We start from the raw sequence: 16805 nt of genomic DNA on the forward strand, positions 1-16805 counted from the left end.
GGAGATTCCACCACCTCCCTTGCTCCCTCAGTAACCCATTCCAGTGCTTCACCGCTCTCTGAGTGAAAAAGTTTTTCCTAATATCCAGCCTATCCTCCCCCACTGCAACTTGAGACCATTACTCCTTGTTCTGTCATCAGGTACCACTGAGCTTGGAGTCATTTTGGATAGTTCTCTGAAAACATCCACTCAGTGTGTAGTGGCAGTCAAAAAAAGTGAACAGAATGTTGGGAATCATTAAGAAAGGGATAGATAATAAGACAGAAAATATTACATTGCCTCTATATAAATGCATGGTACGTCCACATCTTGAATACTGCATGCAGATGTAGTTGCCCCATCTCAAAAAAGATATATTGGAATTGGAAAAGGTTCAGAAAAGGGCAACAAAAATTATTAGGGGTATAGAATAGCTTCTGTATGAGGAGAGATTAATAAGACTGGGACTTTTCATCCTGGAAAAGAAACGACTAAGGGGGGATATGATTGAAGTGTATAAAATCATGACTGGTGTGGAGAAAGTAAATAAGGAAGTGTTATTTACCTGTTCTCATAACATAAGAACTAAGGATCACCAAATGAAATTAATAGGCAGCAGGTTTAAAACAAACAAAAAGAAGTATTTTTTCACACAATGCACAGTCAATCTGTGGAACTCCTTGCCAGAGGATGTTGTGAAGGCCTAGACTATAACAGGGTTCAAAAAAGAACTAGATAAATTCATGGAGGATAGGTCCATCCATGGCTATTAGCCAGGATGGGCAGGGATGGTGTCCCTGGCATGTGTTTGCTAGAGGCTGGGAATGGGAGACAAGGAATGGATCACTTGATTACCTGTTCATTTCCTCTGAGGCATCTGGCACTGGCCACTGTCGGAAGACAAGATACTGGGCTAGATGGACCTTTGATCTGACCCAGTATGGCCATTCTTATGTTCTTAGAACACTTTTAGTGCAATATGAATAATACATAATAAAATACAGTATGTAAGCATTGTAGTAATATGTCACTGAGCTGCTATTTTAATAAAATACCTGTTATTCCTCCTTCACTGAAAAGGAAAAGCCATCTGTCTTTCTCCGAGTTAATAATGTCTATTATGCATCCAAATTCTAATGCTTTCACCATTTTAAATTATAATTCATCACTATAATAATTGCTGGATATTGCTTGGTTTAGCTTTGTTTTTATCTTTTCCTTCACAATTATCTTTCCAAAAGTTATTCTGATAGAGAGCTTTTCAACATGATACATCTTTAAACCATGTTGAAGTTGCAGAACTGCATCTCACACACAGACCCTCAATTTTTCGTTGCTGGATAGTGGAGGATTTAATAAGTTGTTGAGAAAAGAGCAACAAGTTGTACAGTAGAACCACAGAGTTACGAACACCTATGAACTGACCAGTCAACCACATACCTCATTTGGAACAAGAAGTACACAATTAGGCAGCAGCAGAGACAAAAAAAAAAAAAAGAGAGAGAAAAGAAAAAGGAAAAAGAAAGCAAGTACAGTACAGAACTATGTCAAATGTAAACTACTAAAAAAAAGGGAAAGCAGCATTTTTCTTCTGCAAAGTAGTTTCAAAGCTGCATTAAGTCAATGCTCAGTTGTAAACCTTTGAAAGAATGACCATAATGTTTTGTTCAGAGTTCAGAACATTTTAGAGTTACAAACAATCTCAATACCAGAAGTTTCCCCAATTCGGAGGTTCTACTGTAGTTAGACCTGAAAGAGGTGCCCTTTTCTGGCACAATGGAGTAACGTCACTGTTAGTTGTATATTTGTATTATATCCTGAGTCTAATCAGGCACAGGCTCCCTTGGTGCTCTACAAATACACAATATGCCCTGAAAGAATGACATCAAAGAGATTTATACTGAAAACACATATGCACCTGCATAACTTCACACTTTGAGAGCTCCTGAAGAACAAACTTCAAGAGCTAGGTATTATTACTCATGTGAGCAATCTATGGACTTCAGTGGTACTACTGGTGCAACTAACCTTAGGCACCTGTGGTTACCTGTTTCCAGGATCAGGACATAATTTAAGACAAGAAGCAAGAGATGAGCATGACAAAGAATAGGAGGGAACAGAAGAACCACAGATCAAATTGTAACACTGACCATAAGTGCACAGGGTCATGGTCCCGAATAATTAAAAGTTGTTCCATGCACAGCCTGAGCCGGCCCTCTACCTACCCATTATAGGCTGGCCACCCCCCGCATTCCAGGAGAAGCCAGTAACACCTAACCTACGGGCCTCTGCAGCCACAGGCTTCTTTTGCCTGCCACTTCTGGACGCCAGGTGTAAAAAGGCCGGTTATTAGGAAGGATTCGCCCCTTTCCCTGCTCCCCAAGCCAAGGCCTGATGCGCCCCCGGGCAGAGCGAGCTCAAACCACAGAGGTTTTCACACCTCCCTTCCCCCGCCGCATCCAGCACCGCGCAGACCGCCCACTGAGCCGCGCAAAAGCTGCCTGAGCCACTGCGCCGGTCAAACGCCGCGCTCAGCACAGTGCGCACAGAAAAGCGCGCGCAGCCTCCCTGATAGGAGCGGAGCTGCTGCCCGCCGACGCTCGCAAGTGGCGCCCAGACACGGTGGAGACAGGCGCCCTGGCAGTGCCTGGGACAGCTCATCCATCCCCTGTCTTCGGCCTCGGGGGGCTGCTCCTGTCTCCTTCCGAGGGGTCTTCCCGCACCAGCCCCCTGGCGCTGCCAGACCCACAGAGGCGGGGGAGCGCGGGATCGGCAGTTGCTGCTCTCCGCCTGTTGCAGCGCTGTGTGCCGCCTGGGGTGGGGGCTGCCAGGCGCGCTGGTGGAGGAAGGCGGCGGCTGGTGGAGGCGCCGCTGTAGCCGGCTGCACTTGGCGAAGAGCGGGAGGGCACCAAGGCGGAGACCGAGCGAAGCAGCGCGCAGCCAGGCTCCCCCAGACGCTGACCCGGCTGCTGCCCGGGCGGGCGCCGCGCGCAAACGGGGGCTGCCTGCCCTGACTCCCGGGCAGGGGGGCGGGGCCGTGACTCCCCGAGGAGAAAAGAGCGGCCGCCGGCCGGCAAGGGAGACCGAGGGACGGGCTGAGCCGCATCTGCTTCTGCGGCTGACACAGGAGCAGGCTGGTCCCGCTGTGACACGAGCTACCCTCCGGAGAGGACTGTCAGCACCGCCCCGGCCTGGCACCCCCCCCCATTGCAGGGCTGACCCTCTAACGCGGGGGGAGGATTACCCCCCCCAGCAGGTGGAGCGCCCGAGGGGCACGGCCCAGGGATCAGCTCGGACCCGGGATGTTAACCCCTCGGGCTGGCGAGCTCTACCTTGACTCCGCGTGGTCCGTGCGAGGCGTCGCTCCGCGTTATAGATCGGTTACTACCGAGCCGTGTTAGCCAGCAGGTGCCAGGCTCTGTCTGGGCTTCACGCTCCCGCGGGGCGTCGGGTTTGATTTGAGCTGAGGAAGTTTACAAACCCGGCGTCGATAGGGAGCGAAAGCCGATGGGGACTTTCCCTGGGCAGGGAGATACCCCAGGTCTCCAGCTTCAGTATTCGATCTGAACCGAACTGATAATTCTAGGTTCCACTCCACTTTCTTCGGCGCAAGTCCTGTCCTGAGAGCCACAGGCTCTGCTGGGCTCTTTCCCCACTGTTCACACTGACCGTGATGTGCACTGTGCAAGGATTGAGGCTCTGGGGACGGTCTGGTGACCATGGAGGGGGCTGCTCTGATCTCTCCACTGCATTTTAACGTCGAGGGGGGACTCCTGCGCGGCCGCACGCTCGGGAAGTTCCCGCGGCCGCTCTGAAGGCGCAGACATGCCGGGAAAGGTCAGGGCCAGGATGGCTCTGACCTGTGTGAAGGAAAGGAAGGAGGTCTCGCTTTGGGGGCATGGAGAGATGAGTTCGCACGTGTGCACCTGAGCGCTCCGGAGACAGCCGCTTCGCATGGAGTTCGGTCCCTCTCATCCCTCCTGGCAAGCTGAAGTTGCGTTGTTGGGGTCCCTTAACTAAGTGGAGGCGTGTGGGGCGGAGGAAGGAAAGGATCCGAAACTTGACGAGAAGAGCAGAGCAGGCTGTGTCGGGCGCGCCGGAGCACAGGTTGTTTGCCCGAGGGCGGAAAGTCACTTTCTGAGCCAGCAGACCCAAAAGTGGGCGTCTTGAGAAATGGCCCGGAGCGCCCGAGAATGAGCCCCAGCTCCCAGAGCCGACGGAAGGGCGGGAAAGTGGCGATAAAGATTCACGAAGCGCTGCACGCCTCTGTCATCCAAGTGCCCTGGAGAGGCCGCCCGGATCCGCCGGCAGAGATGCGGGGTGGCCATGGATCGCGCTGCTCACGGCCCCTGGCAGCCCTGGCCCCGGGAGTATAACCCAGGACGCAGCTACGCTTGTCGGAGTTTGGGGGAGCTGCGGTCGGGTGCAAACGTCGTGCCGGGCTCCAGCAGCCCCCTCGGCCTGGTCCCCCGGGGCGGAGTATGGCGTGGCGCGGCTGCTGCTGCTCCAGCCTTGGTCACCTGAACGAGGATAACGCCCGCTTCCTGCTGCTGGCCGCGCTCATCATCCTGTACATGCTGTGCGGGGCCGCCGTGTTCTCGGCCATCGAGCTGCCTACCGAGAGGGAAGCCAAGGAGAAGTGGGAGGAGAGGTTCGTGAACTTCAGCCAGAGGCACAACCTGAGCCGGGCAGAGCTGCAAGACTTCCTCCGGGAGTACCAAGAGGCCAGTGTGGCCGGGATCCGGGTCGATGACATCAGACCCCGATGGGATTTTACCGGGGCCTTTTATTTTGTGGGGACTGTGGTTTCAACAATAGGTAAGTCTAAGGGGCAAGAATGTCCCTGGCGATCACAATGAATCCCTACTAGTGTGACCCATGACAATGGAAGGGGAGGGGGATAACTAATGTAGGCATCGGGGGTGATTCAGTCCCCAGGAGCAGCAAAAAGGACGATCTCATCTACCTCTACCTTATTCCCCTGAAAAGTCTGCTTTATCCCACTTCCACAAGATTACACCGCAAACCAGAGGAAAGGGGGCCCCAGTCATACAGAATGAAACCCTAATTATGCAATTTCCTTGTTGAAGAGAGATGAGAAAATGTCCCCAAACATATTGAGTACAAGTCCTCTCTTCCTTTTTTAAATCCCCTTAAACACCTCAATTGCCTGGTGTGGTGGCTTAAAACACATTTCACTGTAGTACAGAACAAATGATCACACCTTTCTCCTCATTCATTCAGGGACACTGTCAAGTGAAAAATCACATTTGTAAAACAAAAAGCAAATATCCCTATGTGTATTGACATCAGGCACCTCACATCTTTGAATGGGAAGCAGGCTTTACAATGTCATTGACTTTTCATCATTCATGCTGACTTCTTGGTTTTTGGCATTTTACTCAACTGGGGCAGTGAAAATAGTCAACTTAGTTTCATTTGAGGTCACGCAATTCTGTAATGACAAATCTGTAGAGGAACGTTTACATCAAAGCCAAAAGCTTTGTCTTCACTGATGTTTCTTGATTTTTAGGTTTTGTAAATCTTGTTATAACAAAACCTAAATTGAGGTTTTGTTTGATTTTTTTTAAGGCCAGAAGGGACCATTGTGATCATCTAGTCTTACCTCCTGTATAACATATCCCATATAACACACTTTACAGTATCCCATTAACTGTAGAATATAGTATGTGTAATTGGCTTTACAAATGTTGACTCTTAAATCATGCAAATCCTTTGCTTTCTGTAAGACGATCAACAAGTCAGTGTGTTCTGTACATCTTGTTTTGTCCCTAGACTTTTCAGGGTTGGAGAAGCAGAAGAAAAGCCTGTAAGGGGATATGACTACTGAACAGAAATCACAGGGGGGCTGATGGTGTTGGACTTATATGTAAACTTACTGTCCCTCTAACACATGAAGGCAAGCAGCTGAATATTGACAAAATGTGCAAGTGCTTATATACAAATGCTAGAAGTTTAAATATGAACATGGGTGAAATATAGTGTCTGGCATTAAATGAGGATATTTATATAACAGGCATTGCGGAAACTTGGTAGAATGAGGATAATCAATGCTACACGGTAACACCAGGTAGGATGACCAGATGTCCCAATTTTATAGGGACAATCCCAATATTTGGGTCTTTTTCTTATATATTACCCCACTCCCTCCCCCCAGTCCTGATTTTTCACGCTTGCTCTCTAGTCACTCTAACACCAGGATACAATATATATAGGAATGACAGAGTAGGTTGTGCTGTAGGGGAGTGGCTTTCTGTGTGACAGAAAGCATGAAGTCAAATACAGTAAAAATCTTAAATGAATCAAACTATACCATAGAAGTTCTAGGGATAGAATAATACTTGAATAATAAGAGTATAGCAGTAAGAATATACTATCGACCTTCTGACCAGGGTGGTGACAGTGAAATGTGCAGGGAAATGAGAGAGGCTGCAAAAGCAGAAAACACAATAATAATGGGGGATTTCAACTATCTCCATATTGACTGGGTAAATGTCACCTCAGGACAGTATGCAGAGGTAAAATTTCTTGTCACCATTAATGATTGCATGTTGGGGCAGCTTGTCCTGGAATCCACAAGGGGAAAGGCAAGTCTTGATTTAGTCCGAAGTGATACCCTGTATCTGGTCCAAGAGGTGAATATAGCTGAGCCAGTCATTATCAGCAACCATAATGTAATTAAATTTAACATCCTTGTAGGGGGGAAAATGCCGAAGAAACTCACCACAGTAGCATTTAACTTAAAAAAGAGGACAACATAAAATGGGGAAGCTAGTTAAACAGAAGTTAAAAGGAACAATTACAAGAGTGAAATGCCTGCATATGCCATGGAGACTATTTAAAAACACCATAATAGAGGGTCAATGTAAATGTATACCACCAAATGAAAAACAAAACAAAACAGTAAGCAGACCAAAATATGTCACCATGGCTAAAAACAGAGTAAAAGAGGCGGTTAGAAGCAAAAAGGCATCCTTTAAAAATTAGAAGTGAGATTCTAGTGAGAAAAGTATAAAAGAGAATAAACTCTGGCAAATCAATTGTAGAAGTATGATAAGGCAGGTCAGGAAAGAATTTGAAGAACTACTACCTAAGAACACACAAATTAACAACATTTTTTTTTAAACTACATTAGAAGCTGGAAGCCTGCCAATCAGTGAGTGGGGCCACTGGACAATCGAAGTGCTAAAGGAGCACTCAAGAAAGACAAGGCCATTGTGGAGAAAGCTAAATTAATGTCTTGCACCAGGCTTCACTGCAGAGGATATGGGGGGAGATTCCCACACCCAAATCATTCCTTTTAGGTGACAAATCTGAGGAGCTGTCCCAGATTAAGGCAGCAATAGAGGAGGTTTTTGGAACAAATTGACAAATTAAACATGAATAAGTCACCAGGATCAGATGGTATTCACCCAAGCATTCTGAAGAAACTCAAATATGAAATTGCAGAACCACTAACTGTAGTATGTAACGTATCACTTAAATCAGCCTCTGTACTAGGTTACGGAAGGGTAGCTAATGTAATGCTTATTTTTGAAAAAGGCTCCAGAGGCAATCCTGGCAATTACAGACAAGTAAACCTAACTTCAGTACCAGGCAAACTGACTGAAACTAGTAAAGAATGGAATTATCAGACATAGATAAACACAATATATTGAGAAAGAGTCAATATGGCTTTTGTAAAGGGAAATCATACCTCACCAATCTCCAAGAATTCTTTGAGGAGTCAACAAGCATGTGGACAAGGGTGATCTACTGGATATAATGTATTTGGACTTTCAGAAAGCCTTTGACAAGCACCCTCACCAAAGGCTGTTAAGCAAAGTGAGCAGTCATGGGATAAGAGGGAAGATCCACATATGGATCAGTAACTGATTAAAAGATAGGAAACAAATAGTAGGAATAAATGGTCAGCTTTCACAATGGAGAGAGGTAAATAGCAAGGTTCCCTCAAAGATCTGTGTTGAGGTTTGTGCTGTTCAACATATTTATAAATGATCTGGAAAAGGGGGTGAACAGTGAGGTGGCAAAATTTGCAGACAGTATAAAATGACTCAAGATAGTTAAGTCCAAAGCTGTCTGCAAAGAGTTTCAAAGGGATCTCACGAAAGTAGGAGAGTGGGCAACAAAATGGCAGATGAAATCATATTGATAAGTGCAAAGTAATGCACACTGGAAAACATCATCCCAACTATACACACAAAGTGATGGAGTCTATATTAGCTGTTACCGCTCAAGAAAGAGATCTTAGAGTCATCTTGGATAGTTCTCTGAAAACATCTGCTCAATGTGCAGAAGCAGTAAAAAAAAATGAACAGAATGTTGGGAATCATTAAGAAAGGGATAGATAATAAAACAAGATATCATAATGCTGCTATATAAATTTATGGTACTGCCACACCTTGAATACTGCAGTTCTGGTCACCCCATCTCAAAAAAGATATATTAGAATTGAAAAAGGTGCAGAGGAGAGAAAGAAAAATGATTAGGGATATGGAACAGCTTCCATATGAGGAGAGATTAAAAAGAATGGGACTGTTCAGTTTAGAAGAGAGATGACTGAGGAGGGATATGATAGAGGTCTATAAAAACATGAATGATATGGAAAAGTGAATAGGGAGGTGTTATTTACTTCTTCACATAACACAAGATCTAAGGGTCACCAGATGAAATTAATAGACAGCAGGTTTAAAACAAACAAAAGGAAGTACTTCTTCACACACTGTACAGTCAGCCTGTGGAACTCATTGCCACAAGATGTTGTGAAGGTCAAAAGTATAACTGGGCTCAAAACAGAATTAGAAAAGTTCATGGAGGATAGGTCCATTAAGGACTATTAGGCAAGTTGGTCTGGGACCTAACCCCATGCTCTAGATGTCCCTAGAGCACCAACTGGCAGAAGCATCTGGCACTGACTACTTTCAGATACAGGTTACTGGACGTGATGGACCATTGGTCTGACCCAGTATGACCATTCTCATGTTTTCAAGTGCTGAAAAGAAGTCCCTAAGGTGTCTAGGGGTACCAGAAAGGCGGCTTGATTGGGATTGCCTCAAACAGCCAAAAGCTGTAGAGAAATTGAGCTTGCTTTACTGAGATAAGAAATGTAACAAATGAACACTGTCTTGTGTTCATTTAACTTGTGAAAAATGGGAACACAAAATTTTTCTAACAGGGTCTCCAGATGAAATTGGTTTCACTTTGTTTTCAGTGTGATCCATTTATTGAGGAGTAATTAATTACACAGAGGAATTCTTTATGGAACTCTTCTTTAATACTTTCCCCATATACAGTAGCTTTGAGCTGTCCTGCTAAGTGATGAATGCTTGAGACCTTCAAGAGGTTGTGCTAAGCCTTTTCTAAAGTTAGTTGAGTCTCTTAATTAACTCTTAAGATAAACTTTGGGTAAGATGGACATCGTATTTATTTTTGTTCCTTGTTATTTTATAGCATGTAGATTTGAGTGTTTCATGTTCTTTGAACTTGAATCAATGGGATTTAAGAATAGAACTTAAAGTTAAACATATGCTTAAGTGCTTTGCAGAATTGAGTCCTTATAGCAGAATACAATACTGTGATACCTGTTTGTAAAAGTTGTTATGGCGTTTGTTTTTCAGTTTTCTCAATCCTTCCATGTTACCATTCCTTATATGGGAGAAACCTGGCAACTTGAAGTGAACCTTTTCTTGCTATCCATTCATCTTCCTTAGCAATGCTTGTCTCTGTTGTGGCTACCTTCTTCACTCCTTTTCCTAATTAGTTCGACTGCTTTCCAAATTCCCAGAAAATTTGATCTGTTCAATAGAAACGTGGACCAACTGTTTCTGCTTGCAAGTTGTTTTTCAGGAATAGACTTCTTTTTGACCTATTCCTATTAATAGCTCCTCTTCATGCAGTATTATGTACCTATGTAGGAAGCTATTGAGTTAGCAGGAAAACAGCCCTAATAAAATATGGATTTATTTCTCCCGTGAACTTACAATTTGGTATATTGTTCTTACTCTTTTTTGTGCTGGTCCTACCAAACTTCCTTTGCTATAGTACAAGGGAAACATCAAGTAAATGAATTCTCCGCCTCTAAATGAAGCAAACCCAAACACTTCACTATATGACTTACGCATTGCTGAAATAATGCATGGAGTCAACTGCCTTAAGGTATCGTGTCTGAAAAGATACACTGCCAGGTATTTTTGGCTTTGAGAGATGGAAGGAAAAGTCTCACAATACTTAGAAAAGTTTTAATAGGAAACAATGCAGAAAGTCTTTTTAATGAAAACATTCAGCTACTGTGTCCATAACCCAGGAATGAGAACTAGAAAGTGAAACTGACCAATCTCCTTCCACTGCCCAAGCTGAATCAAGTGTAAAACTAAACAGGCCACAATGAGTGAAAAATAAATTAATTTATTTTTTTTTCAGTTTAATCATTTAGAGCCAGATTCTGAAAAGTACTGAGAATCCTCAGTTACCACTGAAGTAAATGGAAGTTCAGGTCTCTCAGCAGCTAATAGGATTTGGGCTCTTGTGATGCATTTAGCAACTGTTAGGGCCCCATCCACGGCCATCTGAAACCAATCGAGGGACTCATATGAATTCAATGTGCACTAGATCAAGCCTTTACTTTTTAACTGTATGTTGTTTTTTAACTGTATGTTGTTTTTAAGTGTCTCCTTATCTTATGCAAATATGGTCTCTCTCTCTGGCTAATGTTGCCTGACAGAGTCAAAGGGACATGTTTTCTTTATTTCTGTTAATTTAAAATGTGCCCATGAGAGCCAATGTCATGATCTTGATGAAGAGAAGGAAGCAACTTATCAAGCTGGCATAACAGACATAGAGCTAGCCTCCCATGTCTGTGTGCACAATGTATGATGGCGACGGGGGAAGACTTATGTAATTTTATTCAGAAAAGCCAGGGATCCTTTCCTGAGAAATTATTGAAATTCTGCATTATTCCTGTATGCAAGCAGCTGCAGTACACTGTGTTGTAGAGGATGTGAAACCGAAGTAGAGGAGTGGAAAAGAGATTTGGCAACAACATACATGATCCAAAGCTCTTGTGAGTAAAGTTTCCTTCTCTGGAGGATGTGTTGCATAATCAAATGAGAGAGCCAGCAGCAATCACATCAGCCTGTGGCACAGGAGGGAGTGCAAGGAGCCAAAGCACCTATAGAAGGCAGCCAGAGGGTGCCACTGACAAGGAAACATTATTGTTCACTAAGGGAGCAATCTGTATCAAGCAAAATAGAGATGGAAAATAGTCATATGGAACAATGCTGCAACAGGTTCTATCCAAGAAACAAGGAGGAAGTGCTGATTAATGCCAGAGAAAGGGCCCATTTCCCCTCTCACTCATGCCCAGGTAAAATCAGCAATAATTACTGAATGGAGTTACACCAGTGCAAAACCTTCATAAGCAAGGGCAGATTCGTGCCCAGAAAGATAGCTGCCCTTTGCAGCAGAACTAAGCAGAGGGCTTGGGGGAGCTGTTCCCAGAACAAGGGGTTGGTGTTGGAGGGATGTTCCCTGGTCAGAGTTCAGGTCTCACTGGCAGGGAGGCCTGGGTGAGTGGAACACTGCTGGGAGCTCTCTCATGGGAGACCTGACTTGGGGCCCCTGGAGAAGAGTTGCAGGAAAGAAGCGAGTCTGGGAGCTCTCAAATAGTTGGTCTGGAGAGTGGAGCCCTGGAATAAGGTCAGAAGGAGTCGGGGAACAGACTGGAAATGGACTCTTGAGAGGGTGAACAGGAAATGTTGTCTTGGGAGGGGGCATGGAAAACTGCTGGGAACTCGATCTACTTCGGGGATTTCAGGAGATTGGTTTTATTACAAGGATTCTGTGGACATGTACAAGAATAAATTATGCCTTGAGGTGGGCTTTTGAATTGGACACTGAGAGAGACTAGGGCCCAGATCCATAAAGGGACGCAGTGTCACAATGCTGCATATCATGGCGCTTAATTTTTAGGTGCCTAGAAAATCATAGGAACATCACTGTGATCCACAAAGCTGAGTTAGGCATCTAGGCTCCCTACACAATAAATGGGGAGAGATAGTTGCCTTAGAATGTGATCCACAAAAGCCAGCATGCTAGGCAGGGAGCTGCCTATGCAGGCCAATGGGAGCTGCTGACAAGAAGGGTGTGTGCTAAGCCTTGCCTCTCTCTCTCAGAGACAGGCACTAAGTCATGGTGCAGATAGATGCCTGGCTCTGTTTAATGATCCACGAACAGGAACCAGCCACCTGGAGTCAGGCAGCTTAGGAACATAAGGGGTTTCTTGGAGAATGAGTTAGGTGCTGCCTTGCTTCACACAAAACAGCCGGAGGAGGTGGAGATGGTGGTGATAGTGCCCACCTTATAACTGTTAGCCCAGTGGTTGAAGGGCTTGCCTGAGAGATGGGAGACTCAGGTTCAAATTCTTTCTCCCTCTCTGGCAAAAAGGGGGTAATTGAACATGGATCTCTCACATCCCAAGTGAGTGCTCTACCCACTGTGCTAAAAGGTATAAAATGGGTAGCACCACCGTCTCCTACCGTAGTGGCCAGTTTTTCAATCTGGTATATGGTCTCTGAGCATGTCTACTGGATCAGGCCCCGCCTGTGAGATAGGGGCTTCATCAGAAGACAGGTGTCTAGACGCCCAGAGGGAAGCAGCAGTGTGCAAGCTCAAAGACCGAAGTTATAGGCATTTAGGGAATTTTTACCCTGAAAATTTAGGCTCTCTGAGAGATTAGATTGACTACAGGATTGGGTGGGAATTTTGTGGATTACAGTGAAGCTTAAAACTGGGCCTTAGGCACCTAAACCCAGAACATAAGCATTGGAGTCTGAGATTTAGGTGTCTAAGTACCTTTGTGGACCCCACCTAATGTTCCTTTCATGGACAAAAGAAAGGGGAAACTGAGGCAAGTACACTTGTTGTACCATGGGCTGCTGCAGGAGAGCGCTCCAAGGAGGGGCTGCCTTATGACAATCACCCACTGGACTCCAATTTACCATGAAGGCAAAGAACTCAACAGGACAATGGATTTACATCACTGAAGCTGGTGGTTCTCATTCATTGCTTTATTTAGTTATTAGATTTTTTTCTAATGTTAGGTCCTCTGTGTTCTTTCTCAGTCATTCATAGAATCATAGAATGTTAGGGTTGCAAGAGATCTCAGGAGGTCATCTAATCCAGTCCCCGGCTCCAAGCAGGACCAACACCAACTAAATCATCCCAGACAGGGCTTTGTCAAGCCAGGCCTTAAAAACCTCTAAAGATGGAGATTCCACCACCTCCCTAGGTAACCCATTCCAGTGCTTCACCACCCTACTAGTGAAATTGTCAAAGTTTCTTTCCCCACTCTGAACTTATGGGTACAAATGTGGGGACCTTCATGGACCCTTCTAAGCTTAATTACTAGCTTAGATCTGGTAACACTGCCACCACCCAGAATTTCAGTGTCTGGGGCACTTTCTGTCCCCCCAAAACTTCCGCCTCCCTGGGTTGCCTTGAGAGGCTTCCCCAGTTCCCTGGTGAACACAGATCCAAACCCCTTGGATCTTAAAACAAGGAGGAATTAACCATCCTCCCTCCTTTCCCCCCACCAGTCCCTGGTGAGTCCAGACCCAATCCCCTTGGATCTTAAAACAAGGAAAAATCAATCAGGTTCTTAAAAAGAAAGCTTTTAATTAGAGAAAGATAAAAATCATCTCTGTAAAATCAGGATGGAAAATGCTTTACAGGGTACTCAGTTTCATATAGCCCAGAGGAAATGCCTTCTAGCCTTAGGTTCAAAGTTACAGCAAACAGAGGTAAAATCCTTCCAGCAAAAAGAAACATTTACAAGTTGAGAAAACAAACATAAGACTAACACGCCTTGCCTGTCTAATTACTTAAAAGTTTGAAACATGAGAGACTGATTCAGAAAGATTTGGAGAGCCTGGATTGATGTCCCATCCCTCTCAGTCCCGAGAGCGAACAACACCACCACCAAGAGCACAAACAAAAGACTTCCCTCCACCAAGATTTGAAAGTATCTTGTCCCCCTATTGGTCCTCTGGTCAGGTGTCAGCCAGGTTTACTGAGCTTCTTAACCCTTTACAGGTAAAAGAGACATTAACCCTTAACTATCTGTTTATGACAGAAATAGTGTTTCCTAATATCCAACCTAGACCTTCCCCACTGCAACTTGAGACCATTGCTTCTTGTTCTGTCAAGAAAGATGCACCTCTACACAGCAGAGCAGGATACTGGTTAGAGCAATATACTAGGAGTCTGATTCCTGGCATCTGTTCCCAGTTCTGTTACTGACTCTAAGTTTAGCCAAGTTACTTAATCCATTTCAGTTTCAATTCATCCATCTCTGTAGTATTTTCCTGTCCCATGGGATAGTAAGCTCATTTAACGAGTGTAATGTGCTTTGAGGTCCTCTTCCCCTATAGAAGTGCTTATTATTCTCATAGTCAATCCCAGCGCCTTTGTGCAGCCCATAATGAGAAAATGCCTTTTGTTGACATCCCATACTAGACAATAGAGGCCCAAAAGAACATATCGAGACTATCATCTTTGGCTTATAATGGATATTCTTCTGTAGCTTAAGTGTCAGATATATAGCTTTAGCTTCAAGGAATTCTAGTGGAGGAGGATTCCTCGCAGTTTCTGTGATGTCTCCTCGTTTATGTTGGCCTGAACAGGAGGAGTGCTGAGGTTGTTCCCTTCCCACAGATCCCCTATGTGTCATCATGTGCCATTACCTTAGAATCAGAGAAATGTAGGTCTGGAAGAGATCTTAAGAAGTCATCAAGTCCAGCCCCCTACTCTGAGGCGGGACCAAATGAACCTAGACCATCCAGCTGTTTGTCCAGACTGTTCTTAAAAAGTCCAATGACAGGGATTCCATAACCTCAACTGGATGCCTATTCCAGAGCTTAACTACGCTTATAGTTAGAAAGTGTTTCCTAATGTCTAATCTAAATTTCCCTTGCTGAAGATTAAGCCCATTATTTCTTGTCCTGCCTTTAGTGGACACAGAGAACAATTGATCGCCATTCTCTTTGTAATAGCCCTTAACATATTTGAAAACTGTTATAAAGCCTCCCCTTAGTCTTCTTTTCTCAAGACTAAACACACCCAGTTTTTTAAACTTTTCATCATAGTCAAATTTTCTAAACCTTTTATGATTTTTATTGCTCTTCTCTGGCTCTCTCCAATTTATCCACAGCTTTGCTAAAGTGTGGCATCCAGAATGGGACAGAGTACAGCTGAGGCATCACCGGTGCCAAGTAGAGTAGAACAGTTACCTCTTGTATCTTATATACAACACTCCTGTTAAAACACCCCAGAATGATATTAGCCTTTTTTTGCATCTGCATCACACTGTTGACTCATATTCAATTTGTGATCCAGTTATTGCCGATTGTATAGTTATGCATTTTATTTTTCCTTCCTAAGAGTATACTTTGCACTTTTCTTTATTCAGTTTCACCTTATTTCAGACCAATTCTTCATTTGTCAAGATTATTTTGAATTCTAATCCTGTCCTCCAAAGTACTAGCAACCCCTCAAAGTTTGCTGTCATCTGCAAATTTTATAAGCATACTGTCCACTCCATTATTCAAATAATTCATGAAAATATTGAATAGTACCAGACCCAGGAATGACCCCTGTGGTACCCTACTAGATACTTCCTCCCAGTTTAACAGTGAACGTTGAAAACTATTTCTTGAGTATGGTCTCTCAACCAGTTGTGCACCCACCTTGTAGTAATTTCATCTAGACAGCATTTCTCTAGTTTGAAAATGTCAAATGTCGAAAGTCTTACTAAAATTGAGATATATCATATCTACTGCTTCCAACCTATCCACTAAGCTAGTAACCCTGCTGAAGAAGGAAATTCAGTTGATTTGGCATAATTTGCTCTTGACTAATTCATGGTGGCTATTCCTTATAACCTTGGTATCCTCTGGGTGCTTACAGATTGATTGCTTAATAGTTTATTCTAGTATCTTTCCAGGTTTCGAAGTTAGGCTGACTTGTCTATAATTTCCCAGGTAGCCATTCCTTTTATTTGTTTTGAATCTCTCATACAATGCACTCTGTGATTTGTCTGACCTATTCCACTTGTTCAGGATATTGAACGTACTGTGCATAGTACCTGTCCCTTGGCACACTTTTCAAGTGATTCATTTTTGCCATTCTGGAGGTGTTCAGAGGTATCACTTTTTCTGCAGAAAATAGAAGAATCCTGACACATAGAAATAGCAGAGAAGAGACATCAGAAACATGGTAGGACTAATTAACATTGCATGCATCAGACACTATAGTCAGTTGAGAAGCAGTGGGTATGTATATGTGGAAAGAGTGGAGTCTAAGAAATGTCTTTGGGTAAGTGAACAATATTGATTAAGGAGCTGAAATTTACAATGAAATATTCTGTCAGGAGAACCTTTCAGGAACATAAGAACCAAGAAAGCCCAAAACTATTACACTAAGTAGAAGCCTACTTACTGATAGACATGAACATGATGGCCTTAATGTAGTTAGTAGAACAGTACAGGTTGTTCAAGAAATGCAGCAATTACATTTATAGAACCGCAAAGAGGTTGTTAATTAAGAAAACACTTTCTTCAGCAGATGTCTTAAAGAACCCCCTCCCGCCCCCAAATAAGAGAGAGTAATGGCAAGGCCTGGACAATGCCAATAAGAGAAAGTAGATGTTAAACAAAGAGGCTGGAATTAGAGGTAGGGAAAGTCAAGGAGGATGGCATGATGTGCATCAGTTGGCAGAGTGAAAAAGAAGAAAACATCCTCTTTCTGCTCTC

At 44.1% G+C, this 16805-nt stretch overlaps 1 protein-coding gene across 1 annotated transcript in view; it reads left to right on the forward strand.

Moving 5' to 3' along the window:
• Positions 1-3124: 3124 nt before the first annotated feature.
• KCNK13 (potassium two pore domain channel subfamily K member 13) overlaps positions 3125-16805 on the forward strand; it is a 156018-nt gene continuing 142337 nt past the window's right edge. The window contains exon 1 of the mRNA XM_050953314.1: positions 3125-4797. Within this exon, the coding sequence (XP_050809271.1) occupies positions 4461-4797 (337 nt within the window). The 5' untranslated portion in view covers positions 3125-4460. The remainder of the gene's footprint in view (positions 4798-16805) is intronic.

Source organism: Gopherus flavomarginatus, chromosome 5 (genome assembly GCF_025201925.1).
Source record: "Gopherus flavomarginatus isolate rGopFla2 chromosome 5, rGopFla2.mat.asm, whole genome shotgun sequence".
Classification (NCBI taxonomy): domain Eukaryota; kingdom Metazoa; phylum Chordata; order Testudines; family Testudinidae; genus Gopherus; species Gopherus flavomarginatus.